At 48.7% G+C, this 25,907-nt stretch overlaps 1 protein-coding gene across 7 annotated transcripts in view; it reads left to right on the forward strand.

Annotated features, from left to right (window-relative positions):
* The window catches only part of DUS2 (dihydrouridine synthase 2), a 51,735-nt gene extending 27,366 nt beyond the window's left edge, over positions 1 to 24,369 (forward strand). For 5 of the 7 annotated variants that reach the window (XM_032324911.1, XM_032324910.1, XM_032324915.1 and 2 more), the window contains 13 exons: positions 746 to 837; positions 1,650 to 1,693; positions 2,856 to 2,916; positions 7,064 to 7,111; positions 13,546 to 13,611; positions 13,798 to 13,868; positions 16,085 to 16,171; positions 17,699 to 17,867; positions 20,051 to 20,172; positions 21,428 to 21,577; positions 22,302 to 22,389; positions 23,509 to 23,582; positions 23,824 to 24,369. In XM_032324911.1, coding sequence (XP_032180802.1) covers positions 746 to 837; positions 1,650 to 1,693; positions 2,856 to 2,916; positions 7,064 to 7,111; positions 13,546 to 13,611; positions 13,798 to 13,868; positions 16,085 to 16,171; positions 17,699 to 17,867; positions 20,051 to 20,172; positions 21,428 to 21,577; positions 22,302 to 22,389; positions 23,509 to 23,582; positions 23,824 to 24,061 — 1,310 coding nt within the window. In that variant the 3' untranslated portion in view covers positions 24,062 to 24,369. Of the gene's footprint in view, positions 1 to 74; positions 151 to 745; positions 838 to 1,649; positions 1,694 to 2,855; positions 2,917 to 7,063; positions 7,112 to 13,545; positions 13,612 to 13,797; positions 13,869 to 16,084; positions 16,172 to 17,698; positions 17,868 to 20,050; positions 20,173 to 21,427; positions 21,578 to 22,301; positions 22,390 to 23,508; positions 23,583 to 23,823 lie in introns of all 7 variants that reach the window. The other 2 variants (XM_032324917.1, XM_032324916.1) reach the window with 2 other exon arrangements.
* Positions 24,370 to 25,907: the final 1,538 nt, after the last annotated feature.

Genomic DNA, 25,907 nt, shown 5'->3' on the forward strand with positions numbered 1-25,907 from the left:
GAGAGCAACAAAAGCAAATGAAAAAAAAAAAAAAAAAAAAAGACATTAGCTATCATATGGACACTTATTTACAGTGTGAGCAGTGTGAGAGCTGAGACAAGAAGGTAGAGCCTCGCCTTGTTTGACTTCAGCTGGGAAGGCATGCATCAGGTGACTGACTTTTTTTGCAGTTCTGCGTATGTCTGTGAATGACCACGAAAATGCCATGAGTGTTGATTTTGGGGTTACAGATACGTTTTGGCAAGCAGGCAAATTTGCAAGTACGTATGTGCACATAATGAGGGTTGACTGTGATGTAGGAATCTGCACTTGCAATCCCCAGCACACGGTAATTAATTAAGAAACAGCAATTTTCCTCAACTTCAGAGTGACCTGTGGGAAAATTTGGGCCAAATCTGAAACACAGACAAGGTTCTACATATGTACATTTTTTTTTACAGCGTTTTAAAAATTATGCAATATAAACACTGCATAAAATGGAAATGCATAAAATATAAGCATGCAGTGTGACAGATAACTGGAAAGCAACCAGCCTGTAACTCCTGTCACCTCAGTCAGGGACTAGGACATCACCTGCACCTTGGACACCTCCATGTGCACACTGGCTTCTTTAAAGAATTGTTACTTCCAGTATCCCTTTTTCCCCTTCAAAGTGATATTTTTGCTGTGTTTTCTTGCAGGGATTAGAGCTAGGTTGAACTTGCTTCTTCACGGGGTGGCCCGGCGTGTCTGTGTTTTCTTGCAGAGGTGCTCAGCACAGTGGACTTTGTCGCCCCTGATGACCGGGTAGTCTTCCGCACCTGCGAAAGAGAACAGAGCCGGGTTGTCTTCCAGATGGTATGAGATCCCCGGGGGCTGAGTGCCCTCTCAAGGGTTACTCATCCTTCAGTGCCTGGGCTCCATTGCTTAGTGATGGTTCTCTGAGACTCTGCTTTAATGTTTTCCAAAGAGTTGTTCATGAGTGTTCACACTGTTGGAGACCGTTAAAGGAAATCAAGCTTTGGCACCCTGTGACATGCCTCCGGGATCAAATATAACTCCCTTTGTTGTAGGAATTGTCTGTTTGGCATGACTTCTATATTTTTAACCCAATAAAACTGGTTATTCGGTTCGTGTTTTTTGTTTTTGTACAGTCTGTATATTTCCCAGGGAAATAAAACTAGGTTTCCTCAAGAGCAGTTAATTTACATTAGTCTCGTAATGACTCTATAGTGCTCTTCTCTCACTTTGGGCATTTCTTAGTACTTTTTCAGAAATAGGTTCTGCATGAAATTTACGTTTTTAAAAACATGGTAATAACAACGGATAGACATACGATAAAGTGAATATAGCAAAATATTAATTTTAGCATGTAAGTGGTGAGTTTAGGAATGAATGTTCACTCTAAAATTTTGTCAGCTATTTTTGTAAAAAGGAAGTAATCACAGCACCGAGGATGTTTTCTAGGCCTTCCAGGTTCAATTTTCACCTCTGACAGTGAGCTAGTTCAGTGGGCTGGCTGTTGAATAGAAGAATGCCAGCCAGACTGTACTTGCTGAAGTCCATGTGCATGTGCTCACACGTACATGGTGTGCATAGAGGTGTTTGTGCATCTGTGCTCGTATACCTGTGTCAGGGATGGTGCCTGATGGAGCCTCTTTTGTTCCCAGGGGACTTCAGATGCAGAGCGAGCCCTTGCTGTGGCCAGACTTGTGTAAGTTCTTCCCTTGTTGGGGCTGCCTTTGCCTCTCCTGTGGGCTAGGGAGCTTTACTATTTCTGGTGACCTTGGAGGGGAGCACCTTATGTTTCTTAGTGCTCTACCTTCTCTTTCCAGGTTAAGAGTGTCTGTTTTTTTTTCCCCTCTGTTTGGCATCTGAGGGCTGGCCTGGGACTCATGTACCCATTGTACCCACATCCCAGATAATCTCTGTTCAGGCCACTCTTCTTTAGTGTTTATTCATGAAGCTCCCTTTCCAGGGATTCTTGTGACTATGAGCCCTAAGGTTTTGAGTTTCATGAAGTGTAGGTAAGGGTTATTGCTCCTTAAATTAACGAAGGCAGAAGAGTACTGCGGTTAAGGAGATGGGCTTTGGAGTTAGACAGACCTGGGTTGGATTTCTGGGTTGCTGCTTGCTGAGTGACCTTACATAAGTTACTAACCATACTTCAACTAGGAGAACTTAGTTTCCTTATCTAGGAAATGAGACCGGTAGTACTACCTACCTCTGGCATTATAGGTGACGGTAAATGAGATAATGCATGTAAATGTCTTCACAGTATGTGGCATGTAGTGAGTGATTAATTTCGCTATTAATTACTTTAGTGCTGGGAAGGAATTCAGGCATTAGCTACAGACTGTTAACTGTATACACACCAGAAGATGAGCTAACGGTCCTTTCCATATCTGAAAATTGTTTGGAGTAAGCCAGCTGTGCAGCCCAGCAAGCAAAGGCACTCCTGTAGCTTCTTCTAGAGCCAGGGGTCTGGGAAGGTGCTCTTGTACTCCTGTCACTTCTGTGTGTTGACAGATGGCTTTTAATACCCCAGTAGAACTGGAACTCTGGGATCAATTTCAGTGGGGCTTTCCCTCATTATTTGGATTATCTGATATAATTCCCAAGTATCAAGGTCTGCTACAACTAGTCCTTTGTAGATATTTGCATACAGTATGCTCTTCCTCTTGAACTCTTCTTGGGGAAGGCAATTGTACATTTCAGAGACCAGTTTTTTCACTTTCTGTCACTGAGGGTTGGTATATTTAATAGGGCCAGGGCAATGTAAGAGGTTCATGAGCACAGATCCATGCCTTTGACTCAATTTAAATTCTCTCCTAAAGTTGGATCTTTATTATCTTTTCTACTTCATGTTTTCCCAGGGAAAATGATGTGGCTGGTATTGATGTAAACATGGGCTGTCCAAAAGAGTATTCCACCAAGGTAAACTGATTTCCTTATATGCCTTACAAATGTAGGGTACAGAGTAAAGGCAACTAACAAGACGTTACCTGACTGTGGACTAAATCCTATACTAGATGGAGAATATGCTCAAAAGGTTATTCTTAGGTCCACTGCCAAAATTGGATTATGGACCATAGAAGATTAGCTTAAAATATTGTATCAGTATAACTTTTGAAGTTGATAATTCTTCTATGGTTTTGTTAGAATATCTCTATTCTTTTTTTTTTTTTTTTTTTTAAGATTTTTTTTTTAGTGGCACCTGGGTGACTCAGTCACTTAAACATCTGCCCTCAGCTCAGGTCATGATCCCAGGGTCCTGGGATCGAGTCCCATATTGGCTCCCTGCTCAGCAGGGAGTGTGCTTATTTCTCTGCTCACCACCCCCATCCCCCACCCCTGCTTCCATGTGCACACTTAAAAAAAAAATAAACAAAAATAAAGATTTTTTTTCTAATTTTTAGTATTTTTTTTTAGAGAAAGAGAGAGAGCAGGGGAGGGGGAGGTGTAGCAGAGGGAGAGAGAGAACCCTAAGCAGTTTCCACGCCCAGTGGAGAGCCCAGCGTGGGCTCGATCTCACAACCCTGAGATTATGACCTTAGTCCAAATCAAGAGTTGGATGTTCAACCAACTGAGCCACCCAGGTGCTCCTAAAGATTTTTTTTTTTTTTTTAGAATTTATCTATTTATATTAGAGGAAGAGAGTGAGAAAAAATGTATAGGGGGACGGGGAAGAGGAGAGGGAGAGGAGAATATCAAGCAGACCCTGCTGAGCGTGGAGCCAATGTGGGGCTTGATCCCATGACCCTGAGATCATAACCGAAGCTGAAATCAAGAGTCAGACACTTAACTAACTAAGCTACCCAGGCACCCTGTCCCTAAAGATTTTATTTTTAAGTAATCTCTATACCCAATATGGAGCTCAAACTCACAACCCTGAAATTGGAGTCACACATTCTACTGACTAAGCCAGTCAGGTGCCTCAAGAATATCTGTATTTTTAGAAAATAGACACAAATCCTTACTTGTAAAGGGCTATGATGCAATGTGACTTACCTGTAAACGCTTCAGGAAAAATCTTATTTACATACACATACATACCTAAATAAACACAAAGCACTCAAGCCTGAGTAATTAATGATGTAAACGTTAAAAGAAAAAATTATGAACAGGGCTTTCTTTTTTTCTTGAATAAAACTGAGATATACTTTAAAAAAAATAGAGGATGCAATGCTTGTGTTCCCTTTGTCATCATCAGAAGATCAGAGCAGAGTGCGGGGGCAGCTCGGAAAAAGGAGTAGAAAGGCAGCCCTTAAACGGACTATCTTCTAGGGAAATGTGGTCCTTGATTTGACCTGGGACCCTGCAGGCAGAGGGAGTGGATGAGCAGGGGCCCGGCAAGGCCAGGATGCGGCAGAGGCAGAGAACCTTGATTTGACTCAAGAGTTGGGGAGTAGAAGACAAAGAGGAAGCAGAAGAGCACAGGATTGAAAATCTTGGTTAGGGCCAGGTTAGCTGAACTTGGACTTCTTTTTCTTTTCTTTTCTTTTTTTTTTTTTTCTTTTTTAAGATTTTATTTTTTTATTTGACAGAGATCACAAGTAGGCAGAGAGGCAGGCAGAGAGAGAGGGGGAAGCAGGCTCCCTGCTGAGCAGAGAGCCCAATGCGGGGCTTGATCCCAGGACCCTGAGATCATGACCTGAGCCAAAGGCAGAGGCTTAACCCACTGAGCCACTCAGGTGCCCCCGAACTTGGACTTCTGATATTTCTAGCCTTTTGGAACAGAGGATCCATATGATCAGAAACTTAGTTTCCTTCCCCAGGGGAAACTAGACTAGTTTCTTTGTGTGTCTTTCCAAATATATTCTGTGATAGAAATACTAATTTGAAAGCCAGGTCTGGTAGATTCGAGTGGAAATGGGCTAGGGGTAGGGACATGGACTTAGGAGATGAGTATCCTGGGTCCGTAGCAGAGACTGAGGATGGAGAGAGGAGAAGTGAAGCTGGAGCAGCATTTGATAGGGACTTGGGTGGCAGCTGACTAGACTGGGTGTGGGGAGGTGGGGTGAGTGTTGGGTAGAGGGAGGAAAGACCAGCACAGCAGCCAGGAGGACAGTTTGTCTTCAACGTGATTGGGACTGCTGGAGGAAGAGTGTGTTTGGGGCAAATAACAAGGACAGCTTCAGGTTGGCTGCATGTGAGGCACCAGAAGGAGTCCTGTGGGGCTGCCGCTGAGAAGCTTATCACAGGATGTGTGGTCAGGGTCTGCAGTGTAGACATAGCAGGTGTTCCCCTGGGTCCACTGCCCAGAGTTAGCCCCTCTGCTCCCTGGAGTTACATAGCTTGGGGACTTTGGCTTTAGGCCAGAAGGCAAAAGATTACTTGAAGCGAAGGCTTTTTGGATACTTGAAAACCACAGGGCCTTGTAGACAGTTATTTCAAGGAATTACGGAGGTTTGAAATTGCTGATGAGGAGTGGAAAACTTGGGACCTTGTTTCGCCGTCTTCTAATTACTCTTTTGTGCTTCTGAGATATGTAAGGAACAGAGTTTAAATTATCGGCATAATTAATCTCCCTGATACATTGTGGGATGGAAAAGTAAGGAGCCAAATTAGATACTGTATACCACCATTTATATATGAAGGATGAGGGATGGATGTTTACATATGTTTACATTTCTCTTCATAGAATATATTTGGAAAGACACACAAGAAACAGGTTTTCCCTGGGGAAGGAAACCAAGTTTTTATTTGGTTTGGCATAAGGAATAAATTCTCACTGTAGGGGTGCTCCTCAAAATAGCTAACATCTGGCACGGCACTGGCCCCGACCAGTCAGAACAGATACTACCAGTATGCTATACCAGTACATAGCCCGTGAAGAGCCACCCTCTTCTCTTCTCATGGTTCAAAAACTGAAGCTTTATAAAAGGTACAAATTGAAAAGTTTTCCATTTCTTAGGGAAGGAGAGTTCTTACTTTTTACCCTTTTGAACCTTTAACATTTTTAATGTGTTACGTATTCAAAAAAAGCAAATAAGTTAAATAGGAAGGAAGGAAGGGAGGAAATACGAATTGACAAAGCCATTGTTGTGGAAGGCCTGGATTTTAGATCCTGTGATTCCAGAAGGAAAGGCTGTGACTGTGTGTGAGGTGGACGGACGGGGCCAGGGTGAGTGACTCCTCTGCCTTCCCAGTTTCCTCTGACATGCAGGCTCTGGCTGGCCAAGTCTGCGGTGGTTCTGGGTTCTCGATTCTAATCTGTCATCCTTAAAAATGAAATTAAGCTGTAATAAGTGAACGTCAAACTTCTGAGCACATCCTGTGAGCTTTCATTAGTGTGCAGTCTATGTACTGACAAAGGATTTATTTATTGGATTTGTTTTTCTCCCTTTACCTCATTTTTTAATGGGTTCATCTTTGGAAAGGTCCTCCCTTTCCCCGACTGTTAAAGTAGTTCATTCCGTTGTCCAGAACTTGGTGAAAGCATAAAAAAAAAAGACTAGTCATCAATAATCCCACCATCAAGAGGCAGCTACTGTTGTTAAGGTCAAGATTTAAGTGGCTCCTTCGGTTGTTGGTTTCCACTAGCTGGGGCTTTTTCTAGAGCTTGACATTGGTCTGGAGCATTGTTGCTGGCAGGGAAGAAGAGCCTGGTCAAGATTTGCCAGTTATGTTCCTCTAAGTGGCTTTGCTGGCAGTGATGGTACCAAAACAAATGTTGGGAGGATAGGACAAAGGCATATTCTATCTCATTCCAAAGGGAAAAGGATTCATTGCCTTCTTAAGGGCTTGCCATATTGTGGGGTTTAGTTTAGTAAGACTCTAAGACCCTGGGTAGAGAATGGGCACTCCTGAGAAACAATTTTTGTGGCACCCACTTGTAGATGGATCTGTGGGTTTTGCAAAGAGGATCAGAGTGATGACTTTTAGTATTCATCCAACTCTGATCTCTGACATTATGGGCCTGGATGCTGCTTCCTCCTGCTTGACTAGAAGTGCTGATTGCCGGTGAAACTTGGCTGTGAGTGCCGGGGTGGTGCCCGCTTGCCACACCACATTGCCATCCCATGGGGAAGGGAGCACCCTCCTCCAGCTATAAGAAGACCCTCTGTGTGCTTTTCCTTAGGGAGGAATGGGAGCTGCTCTGCTATCAGACCCTGACAAGATTGAGAAGGTAAGTCCTGCAGAAGTGCAAGCAGAGGTCCTTAAACGTGCCTGGGAACTAGAGTCATCTGGAACACATATCCACCCTCACTGCTGCCGCCCCCACCCCCCGGCCAAGATTTAGTGAATCAGTTAATCCACCTGGAAAATTTTTTTTTTTTTTTTTTTTTGAAAAAAAATTTTTTTAAGATGTATTTATTTGAGAGGCACCTGGGTGGCTCAGTTAAGCATCTGCCTTTGGCTCAGGTCCTGATCCCAGGGTCCAAGGATCAAGCCCCACATCAGGCTCCTTGTTCAGTGGAGAGTCTGCTTCTCCCTCTCCCCCTGCTTGTGCTCTCTCTCCCTCACTCACTCTCTCTGTGTCAAATAAAAAGAAAAAAAAAAATCTTTAAGAAAAGATTTATTGGGACGCCTGAGTGGCTCAGTTGGTTGAGCAGCTGCCTTCGGCTCAGGTCATGATCCCAGCATCTGGGATCGAGTCCCGCATCAGGCTCCTTGCTCAGTGGGGAGCCTGCTTCTCTCTCTCTGACTCTGCCTGCCACTCTGTCTGCCTGTGCTCGCTCTTTCTCTCTCTCTCTCTCTGACAAATAAATAAATAAAATCTTAAAAAAAAAAAAAGATTTATTGGGGCACCTGGGTGGCTCAGTGGGTTAAAGCCTCTGCCTTCGGCTCAGGTCATGGTCCCAGGGTCCTGGGATTGAGCCCCACATCGGGCTCTCTGCTCAGCAGGAGGCCTGCTTCCCTCCCTCCCTCTCTCTCTCTCTCTCTCTGCCTGCCTCTCTGCCTATTTGTGATCTCTGTCTGTCAAATAAATAAGATCTTTAAAAAAAAGATTTATTTGAGAGAGAGCACATGGGCGGGAGGGACAGAGGGAGAGAGAGAATCTGAAGCAGACACTCTGTGCTGAGTGCGGAGCAGTACAGGGCTTGATCTCACAACCCCGAGATCATGACCTGAACTGAAACCAAGAGTTGGTTGCTTAACTAACTGCACCACCCAGGCACCACTCCCACCTTTTTTTAAAGTAAGCTCTGTGTCCACGGCAAGGCTTGAACTCATGACCCTGAGATTCAGAGTTGCATGCTCTACTGACTGAGTCAGCCAGGTGCCCCTGGAGTCTGGGAAATTTTCAAAAGGCTTCCCAGTCACTGTGATGTACAGCCAGCTTTGGGAACCCCTGAGCGAGCATACAGCAGCCTTGGAGTTCCTCAAAAGTTCAGGGCTTAGGAACATGTGGACTGAGAGCTGGGGCCTTGAGGAGTATTTAGAACCTCCTCTGTGTGACCTGTTTCCCTTCTGAGAAGCTCATGAGAGCATACGCCAGGCTACGTGTGGACTGTGGACAGACTCAGTGGCGTTGGGGGTGGGGATGGCCTCTCCCAGGGGGCTTGCAGCAGTGGGTCTCCTCCCTCCTGGTGGAGTCTGCCAGCAGCTTTGAGAGCCATCAGGCCAGTGTCATGTGAGGCAAGCTGTACTTGGTCACCTCTGGTCCCCTTTCCTTGGCGATTCCAAAGACCAGGTTTATGAGGCCTTGCAGACAGGTGGGCCTTTGTCACCCGTGTTGGGAGCTGCCAGGGCCTGTGTGACATTTTCTGCTACACCATACATACCTTTTACTTTTTTCTCAGTCCTCAGCTTTCTGTTTGTTGCTCCTCTTAGCTCCTTTGTTTTCATTCTCCATTCCCACCCCCCTGTCTGGGCTTTAAGCCTCCTAGTGGCTCCCACAGGCTAGAGCAGCAAGGACTAACGCGCCACTAAATAGAAGCTGCAGGTATCTGTGCTGGCTGCTCTGCAGCAGCTCGACCATGTGTACTCCTCCAGCCCTGCTGTCTTTGGGATCTAGGAAGACCAGTGTGTTGACGGCTTTGCTGCCTTTCCATTTTTCCCATGTGCAGATAGGTACAAGTATATATATCGATGTATATTCAATTTGTTCCTCCAACCCCTTGACGTAGACAGGGGAGACATTTGTTAATGTCTGTTTGATCAAGAATAATAAAACTAAAGCACAGAGAGATACAAGCAATTTGCTCAAGAGTATGTAGCAAATAAGTAGCAGGCGGAGCTAAGGCTGGAGCCATGGTTTTGTGGCCCCTACCCCGGTTATCAGTTGTCCCCTCTTGATGGTATATCAGTTTTAGGGTGCCTGGGTGTCACTTATAAGTGTCTCATCAGTAGATGTCTGGGCTTATGAACCTCCAGTCAGACACCTCTGTGTGAGATGGAGTGGATTTGGACAACTGTGGATGTTAAATTCATCACCACACTTGGGGAGAGGGCCCCATTGTGAGATGGTTTGGCTTTACAACATGTGCCCACAGACATTTTTGTTAACCCTGTCCTCCAGCCTCCTGGCTTCTCCCTCCCATACTGTTGGCTCGGTCTTCTCCATGGCCCCTCTTTGGATAAGGCACATTTTGTACATGAGGCAGCAGAGTTACACTGCTCAGTTCATTCCATTTCTTTTCCATTTGGTGGAGTGGCTGGATGGTACCAGTTGGACTTGTGAATGGGGTTTGCTTCTTGGAGGTTGCAGGCTTCCACGACAAAGCCAGATGGGGCCCAAGAATAGTGAACTGGATTAGATACATGTTCAAACTTGGCTGGCAGACTGGGTGACCTGGCTGAGAACTTTGTAAGTTTTTCCAGGCTGGTGTTTTAGGTCCATGGTTCTGTCTGTGGGAACATTTCAGGACTGCCTGCAGAATTTTTTCAAAACAGAGATACTTGTTTGGGGTGATGAAAAATTCTAGAAATAGGTGCTGGTGATGGTTGTATAACATTGCAAATGTAATTAATGCTACTGAGCTATACACTTAGAAATGTTTAAAATGGAAAATTTTATGTTATATATATCTTATTACAATAATAATAATAATAAGGATTCTATCTGTTGAAATTCTGTAATACCCTTGGGGTGGATAGTGGCTGGGAAGGAGTATTAGTCTTTTGAAAAGGCTTGCTAGGTAACTCTGATGTATCCTCCCTAGATTAAGAACCTCATTTTTAGGGGCACCTGAGTGACTCAGTGGATTAAAGCCTCTGCCTTTGGCTCAGGTCATGGTCCCAGGGTCCTGGGATTGAGCCCCGCATCGGGTTCTCTGCTCAGCGGGGAGCCTGCTTCCTCCTCTCTCTCTCTCTGCCTGCCTCTCTGCCTACTTGTGATCTCTGTCTGTCAAATAAATAAATAAAATCTTAAAAAAAAAAAAGAACCTCATTTTTAGACTATAGTTAGTAATATCTCTCTTCACCCCTGCCCAAGATTTCCTGGGCCCCTCTGGCTGCCCAGGGCATTCCCCTGTGCATGGTACACTGGGGCTATGACTAACAGTTGGTAGGGCCAGGACTTGAACTCAGTTCCCAGTGATTCCCAAGCCTATGCTCTCACATCTTTTTTTCTACCCATTCTGCAACAACCAGGAGAGCTAAGAGTCTGCTTCTCCTGAGTCAGCTAGGAGATCTAGTGAGACAAACCTGCCTGTGGGTAGATATGCAGTGTTATCTGTGTTATGAGCTTACCTCAGGTCCTTTTCCCTCACAGACTTTCAAACCACAAGACAGGTGGTCTGACTTTGATCTGGGAGAGTTGAGTCCAGCAGGGTTTCATGCTAGAGCCTAGCCAGAAGCAGTCTCTATTCACCCGGTCCCCTTAATGTGACCCTTTGCAGGTGGCTGGGGATTTTGATTACTAATTTCCTTCCTGATTCTGAACATGCACAAGAAAAAGAAAGTGCTTAGAGCTACTTGGATGAAATATGGCAAAGGAAGTTCTGTAGAACAGAACTGGATCAAACCAGCTGATGTTGTTTTAGTCACCAAACATCAGCAGATTCTAAGTCAGCACTAGCAAAGGAAACTTCCAGAGATGGTACTGTCAGCCTGAAGGACAGGACTAGAGGGAGAATTTTTATTGTGTCTCTCAGTGGACCTGGCAGTCGTCCACCCCACCCCACCCTTGCCCCACCAAAGGATAGTTGCCCCCTCAGGCCTGCCAGAGGACCACAGGCCCAGTCCACCACCTGGGGTGGCATCTGGGGATTTTCCTTCCTGCCAGTCCCTGGCATTTGTGCTTATTAGGCCAGTAGACCCTCTCTTGTCCGTGATCTGTCTACCTGCCTTGTCAGCCCAGCCTTTTGGTCTAGTGTCTTCTGGAGAGGTCAGTCTCTGCTTGGGCTGGAGAGAAAGCCCTCCTTGACTGGTTCTTGTGATCTGGCTCTCTGCTGCCCCCACTTGTCTGACAGCAAGTGGTCTGGGCATCCCCTGTGCTCTGCCGGCAATCCAGTTCTTGGAAGAGGGCTCTTGATCACCTTCCCTCCAACTTGCCTAGCCTGATTTTTTTTTTTTTTAACATTATTATTTTAAAGTAATCTCTGTATACCCAGTGTGGGGCTTGAACTCGTGACCTCAAGATCAAGATTTGGATACTCTACAACTAAGCCAGCCATGTGCCCTGAGCCTGAAATTTTTGACGAGGAAAGAACATAGCAGTGCGGCAGACGTTCATTGTCATCTGCATGTCTCTCGATCTCTGGTTCATATGTGATCTGACTCTTTTCTGTGTGACTTCTTGATCTTTCTTTGAAGTCCTTTGCAATCACTATGCAAATTAATACTTTTTAATGTGTTGAATATGTTGTCTTTCCTTTGCCAATTTCACTTCTGTGTATCCAGCTCGCCTAAAGAGAGGCACATGAGGAGAAAAAAAAAGAGAAAGAAATAGAGGCTCATGAGGACAGGATTCAGGCAGGACCTGTACAACCTTCCTGGCTCCCTCATTTGCCAGATCTTGGAGAACATTGGTTTCAAGCAGGAAAGAAGCTTTCGGCCATGTCTTTTCAGTCAGAATGAGCCCTAGAATCACGTTGAGGAGGGAGGGTGTTAAGCTGAACCTCTAAAAAAAAAAAACAACAACCAAAAAAACGATTTTATTTATATGAGAGCGCAAACAAGCAGTGGGGAGGGGTAGAGGGAGAGGGAGAAGCAGACTCTCTGCTGATCAGGGAGTCCAATGCTGGACTCAATCCCAGGACCCCGGGGTCATGACCTGAACCAAAGGCAGACACTTAACTGACTGAGCCACCCAGGCACCCCAGACTGAACCTTTTTTAAAAATTGGAAAGATTTTGTGGTTTTACTGAGAAATTGATGTACATCACTCTGTAAGTTCAAGGCATACAAGCATGATGATTTGATTTACATATATTGTGAAGCGGTTACCACAGTAAGCTTACCTGTATTCTGTATCCCTCATCTCGTATGGATACAATAAAATGAAAATTTAAAAAACTCTTCTGAAACTAATGTCACATTGTGGGATAAAAACAAAACTAAATGTGATGAGAACTCTTAGGATCTACACTTTTTTTTTTAAAGATTTGCTTGTTTATTTGTTTATTCATTTGAGACACGGAGAAAGAGAATAAGCAGGGGAGAGAAGCAGGGGGAGAGGGAGAAGCAGACACCTCACTGAGCCAGGAGCCCAATGTGGAGCTTGATCCCAGGACCCTGAGATCATGAGCTGAGCTGAAGGCAGATGCTTAAGCATCTGAGCCACTGAAGTGCCCCCGGATCTACTCTCTTAACAGCTTTCCCAGGTGTCATACAGCAGTGTTAGCTGCAGGCATTATGTCGTACATTGTACGTTCATACCTTTTGACCACCTTCTCCAGCTCCCGCTCCCAATACCTCTGGTAACCATAAATCTGATTTCTTTTTCCAGTTTCTTTCCTTTTTATTAGATTCCTCATATAAGTGAGATCATACCGTATTTGTTTTTCTCTGGCTTATTTTTTTAAAAAAGATTTTATTTATTTATTTGACAGAGATCACAAGTAGGCAGAGAGGCAGGCAGAGAGAGAGGGGGAAGCAGGCTCCCTGCTGAGCAGAGAGCCCGATTCCGGGCTGGATCCCAGGACCCTGGGATCATGACCTGAGCTGAAGGCAGAGGCTTTAACCCACTGAGCCACCCAGGCGCCCCAACTCTCTGGCTTATTTTATTTAGCATAACACTTCAAGGTCCATCCGTGTTTCTTGCAAATGGTAGGATTTCCTCATTTCTTATGGCTGAATGACAGAGTCTTTTGAAAACACATATTCCTAAGCCCTGCTCACTTAGGGACCCATTTAGGAAGTACAGGGTGGAATCTAAGGTTCTGTATTTCTTAGGCTGTCCAGAAGATTCTGATGTTTACCTGGCAAAGGATTACTGTGTTCTACGTAGGCATGCATGAAGATCCACTCATTCGTCCACTTACCAAACATATGCACACCACGGTGTACCAGGCAAGGGGCTTCTGGTGCGGGGGTGCTAGTGTAGGAAAGGAAGGACACATACATGTACATAGACTTGTCCATGCCATAGTGATACACAGGTCTGTAGCACGGTTAATTAGTATGAGCATTGTGGTTGTTTTTCCAGAATAGTTTGTGTTTTCCTCACTGCAGATCCTCAGCACTCTTGTCAAAGGGACACGCAGACCTGTGACCTGCAAGATTCGCATCCTGCCATCGGTAAGGATGGTGTTTTACATTTCAAGGTCCATTTTCTCTGGATGTGTTGATTTGGGGGGTGGTGAATGATTCTCCAGGAGCTGAATTAGGTTTGGAGGAGGGGTTGGTGAACCCACTTTTTTGAGCTGGCAGCTAGCTGTTCCTTCTGTAGCTTCAGTAACCACCCCGGGCTGTCCTCTTCCTCAGCTGGAAGATACCTTGAGCCTTGTGAAGCGGATAGAGAGGACTGGCATTGCTGCTGTCACAGTTCACGGAAGGTGAGTGGTTGTATATCTAGTGACTGACTTGAGGGAGGTTCTCAGCCGTCTTTTTTTTTTTTTTTTTAATATTATTTATTTGAAAGACACAGAGAGATAGCAAGAGAGAGCATGAGTTGGGGGTGGAGGGCAGAGGGAGTGGGAGAGGAAGAAGCAAGACTTCCTGCTGAGCAGGGAGCCCAACTCAGGGCTCTGTCCCAGGGCCCTGGGATCACAACCTGAAGGCAGATGTTTAATGGACTGAGCCACCTAGGTGCCCTCGTCCTCAGCCATCTTAACAGTGCTTCTCCAGACCCCAGGGGACAGTGAAATTTTCTTCTACACATGCAGCCTACCTCTGCCTAGCTCTTTAACATCCTATAAGTCCTGAGGGCAGTCAAACCCTTTATAGGCTGGCATTCTTCTTTGTTTCATTCACTGAACACCTCCTGGTGGTAGACACTGCACTGAGTTTAAAGACAGAAGAAGAGGAAGACTGAGTTTAAAGATTCAAGGGGAAGAAGAAACGCCCATACCCTCAGGATGTGTAAATGGTAGAGATTGAGTGATAGGTTCAGAATTGTACCATGCAGCCAGGAAGTGGTGGAATTAGAACTCTGACTCTGAATCTCATTTTCTTTCCACTACGTTGGGTCATGGCTTCTCCCTCGAATGATCCCAGGCAGATGGCTGTTCTTTTAAAGGCACTGTCTCTTTTGTCTGCCCTCGTTGGACTGCCAGCTGTCACAATGACTACTTGAAACAGCCCTTGTATCTGTAGCTAATGTGCTGTCTTCTGGGAGCTGACGTGTTGCTGACAGCTGCTTTTGGCTTCCCAGGCAGTTTTGCTCCCTGTGTCTACGATGTGCTTTTGTACATCCCAGGTAAACAGACTTTGGCCAGAGTGACCCACCTTCTCTGAATGTTACTCCTTTTGGGTTCAGGGGTCTTGTTGGAACAGCCCACTGCTTGCTGGTTGTTTCTATTCCAGCATTTCAGATGAGTAGAACCCATAACTCCCAACAGGGAAAAGAGAAAAGCAGAGCTCTGTGGGTTGAAGCCAGTAGGGGGCGGTGAAAGGCCATACATTCGTACACACATGCCCCTACTTGCCACAGCAGGCTCTAGGCTCAGGCTGCCTGGTTTGGGCTCCTGGCTCTGCTGCTTGTTGGCTGTGTATCCTTGTACAAATCACTTAACCTCTCTGAGTACCACGTTCCTCATTTGGAAATTAAAATAATTTCTGTTTTATAGGGTTGTCTTGAAGCTTTTATGAGATCGTGAATATATAGCCTTGGCACGGTGCCTGGCGTATGGTATTCTCTGAATAAATATAGCTATTTCTTTTTGCCAGTAGTTGGAAACACCAGGAAGACAGATTTGGGTGCGTTTCAAGAAGGGCCTTCAGGCCATCAAAGCTGTTGAGGATGGACTAGACTGGCTGCGGGGCTTGTGGGGAGGTGGAGGTAGAAGATGGGTTGACAGGCCTTCTGAGGTCCTGTGGCCCCTGACCCTTCTGTTGAAGAGTATACCAAAAGGGATGGGCCCAGGCAAGACCCGAGCAAGAGCTGTCTGGTCACCCATTTCTTTTGCTTGTTCCTGAGCACAACTTAGATCAGAGCTCACTTCAGTATCCCTAAGACTGACTCATACACAAGAACTTCTTGCAGTTAACCTTGGAAAGAGGGGCCCCAGGCTGTGGTCCTTCCTTGCTGGGGCTCGTTGTGACAGCCATGATCTGTGGCCTGTCCTGGTTGCTGGGTCTACCCTGTGCCAGGTACCTTTCCCCAGGATCAGCTGCCCAACTTGGCCTCAACATGGACAGCTGTGTGGGAGTGGTCAGTCTGAGGGCAGCAGCTGTTCCCAGTCTCATAGGGAGGGCAGGGCCGGGACAGTAGAGGCAGCATTCTTATAGCACTGTTCCTCATCTCTGGCAGAGGTGAGGGGAAGCCAGGGAAAGGCAGTGTGACCTTGGGAGCCAGGCCACCTCTGCAGCCATGCCTCACCTGCAGGCCTGTAAGGCTGGACTTGCCTTCCCAGCAGGGGCTAATGCTGCTCCTGCCCCTTACAACAGAGGTCATGGAGAGACGTCCTCTGCAGTCCAGAACCCTGTTCTTCATGGCCACGTGTCCTTCCTGAGGTTCAGCAGGGAGGACAGTAGGGTTTGACTAAGGTAAACTGTTTGAACCATGACACGGCCTCAGCCCTTGGCCCCATCTTTTTTCTTTATTTCCAAGGAAGCGGGAGGAACGACCTCAGCACCCTGTCAGCTGTGAAGCCATCAGAGCCATTGCTGAAGCCCTCTCCATTCCTGTCATAGCCAAGTAAGCCTCTCTTCTTCATCATTTACTGTTTTATGCTTCCACCTCACTCTGGGGGATTTGAGCTGACATAGAAAAAGTGGATGGAGATAGTATTAAAAAATGATCTAAGGGAAAAGGAAAAAAGGTGGGGCAAAAAATGAGGTTGGGGGGCGCCTGGGTGGCTCAGTGGGTTAAGCCACTGCCTTCGGCTCGGGTCATGATCTCAGAGTCCTGGGATCAAGCCCCACATCGGGCTCTCTGCTCAGCGGGGAGCCTGCTTCCTCCTCTCTCTCTGCCTGCCTCTCTGCCTGCTTGTGATCTCTGTCTGTCAAATAAATAAATAAAATCTTAAAAAAAAAAATGAGGTTGGGCATGAGATTGAAAAGTCTGTATCATGTCCCCTGGCCTCTGGTGAGTGGCTGATGTAGGTGTGCAGCAGGCAGGGCGTTCTGATAAAGGGGTTGAGATAAGGGAGTGTTCAGGGGACTGGGAGAGCGAGAAGGCGGCCCCTGCAGCAGGCCCCAGGCAAAGTGATGTCACACCCAGAGTTAGGTATGTAGGGTGTAGGGTGGGTAGTACCAAGCCAGAGTGTACTGAGGTATGGTTAGGGGGCATAAGGCAGGTCACAGTCCAAAGCATGCTGGGCAGCTACAGGACCAGGAGCAGAGACATTTGTGAGGCACGAATGACCAGCTCGGAGGCTTAATAGTAAGATAGTGTCCAGTTGTCATTGGGGAGCTGGCTATGTGGGCCAGTTGGGATCCAGTGGAGCCTTGCACCTTAGGAGGGCACAGAGCCTGAGGACAGGATGGGAACAGAGAAGTTCCAAAGCCCTGAAGCCCTGACAAAAGGCACACCTGACTGGTGGGAAGGAGGGAGGGTGGGAGCTAAGGTTGGGGGTCTTAGCCAGGCCTGGTTGTCGCTAGGCCAAGGACTTGTAGGAGTGGCTTGGAGAGGGTAGGGCTACTCGAGAGCCTGGATCCTGCTGCTGCTGCTGCCACCCAAGGGTCTTCCCCACAATACATAAAACGCTGTCTCTGGATTGAGGCTGTCACTTCTAGTGGAACGGATGCAAACAGCGGTTTCCAAGGGGGCCCTTGGGGCCTCAGAGTGGCAGGAAGGGAAATTGCAACCAAACTGGGCCTCCTTCCTTCCTCTCATAATCACCACCGCGTCTGTGGTTTTTGACCCAGCCATTAGTAGATGCATAGGTGCCCCAGACTGGGGGTTTTCCTGTGATCCCAGCATCTACTGACAGACCCGAGTCTTCAGATTGGGGATGGCTTTAGGATGAGGAGGCAGGAAGGTAAAATCTCTGGGAGACCTGTTACGTGTGAGGCCTGGTTCAGGCTGTTTCACTGCATTATTTGACGTGGAGTTCCTGACCCCGAAGTGGGGTGTGTATTATGACCTCTGGTCTCCCGAAGTGCTCGTAGCTGAAGGATTGGCCAAATCCAAATAGTTAATCTCAGCAGCTCTGAGAATTGCCTTTTTCTGAAAATGCTAGTATAAGGATGGGGCCAGCCTCACTCTCCTGTTGCCTTTCAGTGGAGGATCTCACGACCACATCCAAAAGTATTTGGACATAGAGGACTTCCGACAAGCTACAGCAGCCTCTTCGGTGATGGTGGCCCGAGCTGCCATGTGGAACCCGTCCATCTTTCTCAAGGAGGGTCTGCGACCCCTGGAGGAGGTCATGCAGAAGTACATCCGATATGTACGTCTATGCGCTTTTTCAAAAGAAACATTTCTCACTGTCTGCCACATTCCTGCAAAAAGCGCCTTGGGTGAGCCCCCAGCCCCCAGCAGCCTTTTTGTGTCTCTCCTTTTCTTTTTAGCTCTTGTAATGTAGCATTGGGTCTCCCTGACTGCAGTGTAGAGACAGCCTGCTGGGGAGGCCTGCCCCTACCATCACCTCCTTCTGAAGCTTCCAGGCGTGGGGGTCATAGTAAGGACGCCTGGATTCTGGATGCTGCCACGGTCCAAACATGTGATGTCTTTCCCTTTCTCTCTCATAACCCCCTGCCATACATGCACTCAGTGACAGTGGTGTCGGTATCACTGAAGACAACCGTGCCAAACGGTTGGCGCCTAAGCAGCCACAGCCTGGAGGAGCCATGGTAGCTGTTGTTGAGGACATATTATCTCTGTAGAGACTTCTCTTTGGTCATAAGTCAGAATCACTTCTAAAACACTTTTTTTTGCTAATTCCCAGAATCCTTTACCCTCTGATTTAGGGACTAGCCTAACTTTAACCTTCTCCTTAGTGTTCTCCTAACACTTTTTTTTTTGCTAATTCCCAGAACCCTTTACCCTCTGATTTAGGGACTAGCCTAACTTTAACCTTTTCCTCTTACTGAGATCTCGATGGTAGTGGCAGAGGCATTTACCTCCAAAGGAATTTTTTGACCAGTTCACCTGCCCTGTCCCTTTGGCACAATCCTAGAATTCTGTGAGACTCTGAACATGTCTGCAGGCAGAGATAGTCAGTGTACTTCTAATTCTTCGGTGTGTTGGGCCTGAGCAGAGAGTCCAGCCCTCATCCTCTTCAATACTGGGGCTCACACCCTCTGGGAGGGTCAAGAGCTTCTCAGATCCTCAGACTGCCCATACCCTCTTTAGGCCATGGCCATGCCTATGGCTGCTGTGGCCACCATGGCCTATGGGTATCCCCAGGACTGTGCAAGTTGGCGATGGTAGGAGGCCCTGAGGCTTCTGTCCAGAGATAGGCAGTTTCTGTTCTAGAGCCTCCCCTGCTTGATGCTACAAGCCCTCATTCCCTGGGTTTCACATGTCCTGTTGGGCAGGTTGGTGACTACTGGGCTCTCCCGTACTCTGGGCCAGCCAGAGACAAGGGGGGGTGGGTTGCCTTAGCCCAGGCCACCTGTCTGGCTCTTGCAGCTGGCAGGCACGTCTGTAGCAGGGAAGATAAGCTCAGCACTGCTCCCTGTGAAAGGTGATGTTATCATTCCTACTCAGTGTGTCCTTTGGCAGCTCCTCAAGAGCTGTTGTCCTGGAGGAAAGGAGTGGCTTGCAAGCAAAGGCAGGGCTGCTTCTGGTCCAGCCAGGTGCCTTCTGTCCCTGACAAGCTGAATCAAGGCCTTGCCACTAGCTGGGGCTTGCCAGCAGATCTCTGCTTTGTCCTCTTCGTGTCATGCCGCCTTCCCAGGTGCTGAAGACATAGGCCTAGGTGGGGATATTAAAAGGATACAGAGGGTGAGGACTGGGAGGGTGTTCTAGAGGGCCAGGGCATCTCTCACCCAGTGCTTTTCTATCTGCCCCAGCCAGGCAGGCTTCTAGTGTGCTGCTATGTACGGTCAGCTTGCCTCCCTAAGCCCGCATTTGTCAGGAGTAGTGGTAACAGCTGCCCCTCACGCTTGTAAGACTTGTGAAACTCAATGAGGGGACAGGTCACATGTGAACATGATTGGTAGAGGGTGCTGTGCTTTCCCATGCAGGTGGGATGTTGGAGACAGGTTATTTAAGATGTGGGCAAGGAAGGTATCCACTGTGTATAGAAACAGAAGAATCTTGCCCCTATCCTGCCACACCAGAGTCTGGCTTGCTCCCTGTCCTTGCCCTGGAAGAGCAGCAAGTCCTCTGTGGTAGTCTGTGGTGGCTGAAGCAGGAGGCGCTCCCCACACTTCTGGACATCCTTTGGCCTGTCTGGTTGAGTGTGCTCCTAACCCTGGATCTCACCTGTGACTCTTGAGCTTTGTACTGCTCGCTGGAGGAGTTGATGGCCAGGATGGAGGTGGTTTTCCTTATGGGCTCACAGTGCCCCAGCTGCAGGCACACCTCTGCTGTCCCCTTGGAGCCCCTTTCTCTGCCATCAGGGCACAGCTTAGGCCTCAGAGCCTGCCTGGGCAGCAAGTGGGCTCATGCTGCTTCTTCCCTCAGGCCATACAGTATGAGAACCACTACACCAACACCAAGTACTGCTTGTGCCAGATGCTACGAGAACAGTTGGAGTCGCCCCAGGGAAGGTTGCTCCATGCTGCCCAGTCTTCCCAGGAAATTTGGTGAGAGGGGCAATGGCTGTCCGTCATTCCTTGCAGACATTGCCAGGCTTGACTATGAGCCCTAAACTGACTGTCGGGGACCAAGGATGCAGCTTCTGGAGGTGGATGTATAGGAGTGGGGCTGTGGTACAGTTTCACCTCACAGAAGAGGAAACTTAACGAAGCATTGGAACTTTCCATCCCTGGACTGACCTCACAGCAGAATTTGGGGAAGTAGAATGCTGGTAGGATGGAGGAATATGGGGGCTGGGCTTGGGAATTCTGGAGGAAGGGGCTTTCATAGTAAAAGATCTGTCACACACTAGACCCAATGGTCAGGAGATGGGGGTTGTAGAATTGAGCCCCTGGCCTGAGCCTGTGCCCTCAACCCATAACTGCAGTCTGGGAGGCTCCCCCTTGGTCCCCTGCATTTGGTGTAAATCCTCACAACCTGGCCTGGTACCTATTCCTCTGGCTCCCTGTCTGCTTGTCTGTTTTCCCAAGCTCCACATCTGTGCTCATGCTGGGTCTTCTGCCTGAACGCTCTTTCCTCCTCCCTCCTTAGAAACTTTCCTAAACCACACTTGTGCCCAGGCACCCATCCTCATGAATATGCTTTAGCCTTCAAGATGCTTGCTAGAAGGGGAAAGAGTTGTCAGAACTCTCTTCCCAAACCTGGGCTTGTGGTGTTGGTTCTGTTCCTACCCCACATAGCTTAACCAGCTTGACTCGGGTATCTTGTGAGTTTGAGAGAAAGAGTAGAACTCTGTAGTTCTGGGTGGTACCTCAGTTTAGGCTAGGCCTAACTGCTTGTGGCTCGGGCAGGAAGTGGGGAACCACTTAGTGGTCGTGGCCTCTGTCTCTTCCTCCCTTGGGCCCACATGAGGATGAGGCTGTGTATAATCCAGGCACTTGTTCAGTGTAGGTCAGTTCGCTCATTGCTGGCTGGGGACACTTGCCTGTGTTTTCTTCTTTGGAAGAGAGGCTGGGCTCAGATGGTAGAGGTGACCGTTACAGCCTTTTCCACCCAGCCCAGCCTGCCCTCCAGTGTCCAGCCTCAGAGGCTCACACTCACTCTTTGCCAGTCAAGGCTGATCCCAGGGGTAGGTAGGGGAACCTCCTGATGGCTAGGTCTCAGTGGTGTTTTCGTGCGTGTGGGAGGGGGCAGGAGGGTGGGGTGGTCATTTCTCAGCGGTGAGACCCTGGGCTCTTGGAGTAGTTTCCTGGATCCTGGGTCCACTAAGGGGTTTGCTGTGCTCTGCTTGTCTTTCCACAGTGAGGCCTTTGGTCTTGGTGCCTTCTATGAGGAGATGACACGAGAGCTAAATGCCCGGCGGGCTGAACTCTTGGCCAGAACCCCAGAGGCTGCGGCAGAACCAGCTGAAGACACCTCTGGTGTCATTAAGATGGCTGTCAAGTTTGACCGGTAGGTCTCCAGGTTGGCCTCTGCTTGGCCAGGGCCCATGGCCTCAGCTGGCTGATTGCTATACATGGTTAATGTCAAGTTCAGGGACCACAGGTCTTCATCGTTTGGATCCTTGTTCTCATTTTTCAGCATCCCAAAGAAGGCAGTTTGGGGAAGATGGTTCCTAAAGGGCAGGCAGCACTGTCAGGGGTGTTGTCCTGGGGTGACCAAACTTCTTTCTTTGAATCGCCTTGTCCCACAACTCAGGGGACATAATAAGGGTGGGTACTGAGCTAGATCCCAGACCACTGCTTGGCCACCTATGTTCCCACCCCCCACCCAATCCCTCTGGCTTGTGTTGTGGGGAAAACTGGATCTTCTTCTTCTTCTTTTTTTAAAGTAAGCTCCACACTGGGCATGGAGCCCAGCGGGGTTCCTGAACTCATAACCCTGAGATCAAGACCTGAGCTGAGATCAACTGTTAGGGCACTTAATCAACTGAGCCACCCATTTTTGACTATTGAAAGTTGTTTTCCAGGCTAGAGTTCAGAGTGCTGGGAGTTCACTTTGTATCCTAGTTCCCCAAGCATGCTGAAGCCCATCTTCCCTTTAGGTAGAATCCAGACCCCACACCACTGGTGGGAGGACAGAAATGGGAGCTCAGGGGAATAAGTATAGGAATCCTAAGGCAGCAGCCTGGTGGTGATTGTGGGCAAGGCCTGACTCCTTCCCCTCCTTGCCGTAGGAGAGCATACTCACCCCAGATTACCCCCAAGATGTGCCTGCTAGAATGGTGCCGGAAGGAGAAGCTGGCGCAGCCTGTGTATGACACGGTGAGTTCTTGGCTGTGGCCTGCCCTGCATCCTGCTCTACAGTGCCTCCCACAGCCGGTGCCATTGCTCCCAGCATACCCATAGCTCGTACCCTGAATTCCAGACTGCTTGACTGAAGCCTGGCTTTGCCCTCCATGGACATGGCAGTGGTTGCTGGCGGCCCAACTGCTGATGTGATAGTCCCTTCCCTGTGACAGTGGGCTTATTGTCAAATTCTGACCACTTTCATAAAATTGAACTTGAGACCTACGTAAGGGGGCTGCTTGGGCCAGTCTCTGCCGGTGGTATTACTTAGACCAGGGAGACTTCTCTGGAAAGGACCAGGTGGCTTACTTAGGAAGGATGCTTAAACCTAAGTTAGACAGACATTTGTCTGGACCAGGCCTCAGCCAGTAGGGCTCAGAGTAGTGGTAAGGAGTGGTAAGACAGTCTTGCTTCACCTCCTTTGGTCCCCATGGCCATGCCTTATTTAGGCTGCTCTGTCTCTTTGGACTAGCCTTCTTACCTCTGATCTCCTTCCAGGACTTGTGTCCTCTCCCAGAGTGACTTTTCCAGAACAAATATGCCCTCTGCTTCCTGCTCAAGTCTCCTCTCCTCAGTTGTCTTTGGGGTCAAGTCCTAGCACCTCAGCACAGAGCGCAAGGCTCCCCACATGCCTTTCTGCTTCCTGTCTCATCCACTCAGCTCTTTGTCCAACCATATCACCTGGTTGTTCTGCCAAGTGTACCTTCTCTGCCCCATCCTTGTCCCCTCTCACCCCTTTGCCATCTGGTGAATTTCTCCTCATTTTGTGTGACCTGGCCCATCCAGATGTCAGTAGGAGCAGGATCCAGAGTCACGCGCGCTAAGGGCTCTGATGGCCCTTGGCTTAGGTACGTGATTGACCTCCTGACACACTGGAGTGTCATTGTCTGTTTATGTATCTGCCTTTCTTCCTCGCCAGATGGACCAGGCACTTCTCCTGGGGAGGACCATGTGATACGGGTAGCCTTCATTTAACTTAGGTGGGAGGTATTTCCTTTTTTCTGTCTTCCACGTGATCCTAGCAGGTGAGCCCCAGGGCTCATTCCTCTTGCCCCCATGCAGACATCCCTATTTCCTTTCCTCTCTTTGCACTAGGTTCAGCGCCCCCTGGATCGCCTTTTCTGCTCTGTCGTGACGGTTGCTGAGCAAAAGTACCAGTCTACCTTGTGGTGAGTTTCCTTATCAGTGGACATGGGGCTTGGGATGAAGGGCCTGAACCGAGCCTTGGCAGAAGAGGGTTTGGGGAGGATGGTGTCCCTGGGCAGTGGACATCCCCGGGCAATGACCCCCTTCCTCAATCTTGTTAGAATCTTTGCCAAGGGTTTATAGAGTCAGGCCTGTCCAGCCTCTTGCCCTGCACCCAGCCTACCTACCTACGTGCCTTATTGTCCCATTGCCTCATCTGCCCAGGGACAAGTCTAAGAAATTGGCGGAGCAGGCTGCGGCCATCGTCTGTCTGCGGAGCCGGGGCCTCCCTGAGGGTCGCCTGGGCGAGGAGAGCCCTTCCTGGCACAAGCGCAAGCGGGAGTCCATTGACCAAGACCCTGAGGGTTCCAGAAATCAGGAGCACACGGTGCCTGGGGAGCTGTGCAAGAAGCTCTTTGTGGCCTTGGGAAGTGGTGAAGAGAGCCCCCTGGGAGGCTGGTGAGCACTGTCCCTACCTTGGTCACCTGCTTCAGGAGCCTGGCCGTAAGATGTCTGTGGGTGCAGACCATGAACCAGATGCCATCGGACAATTCTCTGACTGTTCCTGGCAGGAGTTACGAGGTCCTGACCTGGGCTGTCAGCCTGGAGCACAGGCTAAAGGGTGCCTAGGGTGCACATCTCCCTTGGTGGGTCTGAGTAGCAAGGCCGAGTTCCCAGTGACCTCAGTATTTTCTTTGAAAACAGGAGCTTTTCAGGTGGCGTCTCCTCATCCTGACATTGGAACAGTGCAATAAAGATCTGCCCATCCTTCCCCGCAGCTGGCTGCTTTAGCCTTGGGCATCTTCACACACAGACACAGGGCCTGGCATAATTATTCTACTTCCATCCTCTGTGCGGAGTTGGAGTTCCCTAAAGCATATCCTTCTGGGTCTGCGTGGAAGTGGGGGACGGGGTATCATCTTGAATGCATACAGGACTTGGGATGAGCCAGGAAGGCCCAAGAAGCCCATTCTACTGATGGCAAACCTGAGGTACTACCCATCAATGAATTTTCATGATGAGATGTGCTATAAAATCTGGGGAACAATTAGGGTATCTGTTGCTCCCGGAAGGGACCAGCTCAGGTGAGTGTGGGGGGCCCTGGGTTTGACCTCCAGCTAGCTGGAGCCCAGACCTGATGAGGTCTCTGCTCCAGACAGGGGACACTGAGGACACACGATGCTGATGCCAGCAGTTTAGGGCCCTCACAATTGCCCACCCACGCCACTGCCTGCCACCAGCCCCCACTATCCCACTTGGGCCGGAAGGAAGTGGCAGATTATCTTTAATTTCCTCTTGGCAGTGAGAAGCAAACAAACGGCTACCACATCTCATGGGGCCTCCCCCTCTTACTGGGAGGGGCGTTCTGACCAAAGGTCCCTGCCCTGTACCACCCCCGCTTCCTCCACTGTAAACACACTACTTCTCCTCCCCTTTCCCAAGTTCTTCGGGGAGGGGCGTTCCCCTCTAGGCCAAGGCTATGTTTCTCTCCTGTCCCTGGGGTCAGGCCCCTGTGCCAGGCTGCTGGCCCTGGTGGCCCGAATGAAAGATCAGGCATGTGAGGCCTCGGTCTCAGTCCCTGAACCGCCCTTCCCCTCACACTTGTTCTCCTGTATGCAGATAAGGATACTGCACTACCAGCCGCCTACCGGAGCCCATTGCCGTCTGACCTTGGGAAAGTCACTTCTAGCTCTCTTTGGGCCTGAGGGCCCTCAGAGGAGAGGGAGATCAGCTGCTCTCTGCTTGCAGGAGGCTGGCTGGAGGATAAATAGGCCTGTGATTGGGGCACTGTGTGGCTAATGGGGTCACTTCACGCTGGGGCTGCCGTAGCTTCCTAGACTAGCACTCCAAGAGAAGGGACCCCACCCAGGAGACAGCTGAGGCTTGGTCCAGTCTCAGCATCAAGCTTTAGGCACAATTTCTGTCTGATTTTTCTCACAAAAAAACTGTCTAAGTTAAAATGCCTACTTTCCTTAGATCCCAACTGGAACAGGGCAGACAGGGTGGCCCTAGTGGACCCTGGGCATCCTGAGCTAGTCAGAGCTTGTGGAAGGACCCTGTGGTAGCCAAATACCAAGTCTTAAGATCCACTTCTCCTGTGGGGTTGGGCTTTACCGCCTTTTCTACCACCAGTGTACTTTCCCTGGGGAAGCCCCTTCTCTGGTGGGGCTAGGTTTATTTCTGGGCTTTGGGGAAGGAGAGGCAGGGTAAAGCTCAGCTGTTAAGAGGCTAGAAAAATAAAAAGAGAGGCTGGAATATGGGAAGTTAGAGGGCCGAGGAAAAGCACTGGGGAGAGGGTCATTCACAGG

This window comes from Mustela erminea, chromosome 19 (genome assembly GCF_009829155.1).
Source record: "Mustela erminea isolate mMusErm1 chromosome 19, mMusErm1.Pri, whole genome shotgun sequence".
NCBI classification, from domain to species: Eukaryota; Metazoa; Chordata; class Mammalia; order Carnivora; family Mustelidae; genus Mustela; species Mustela erminea.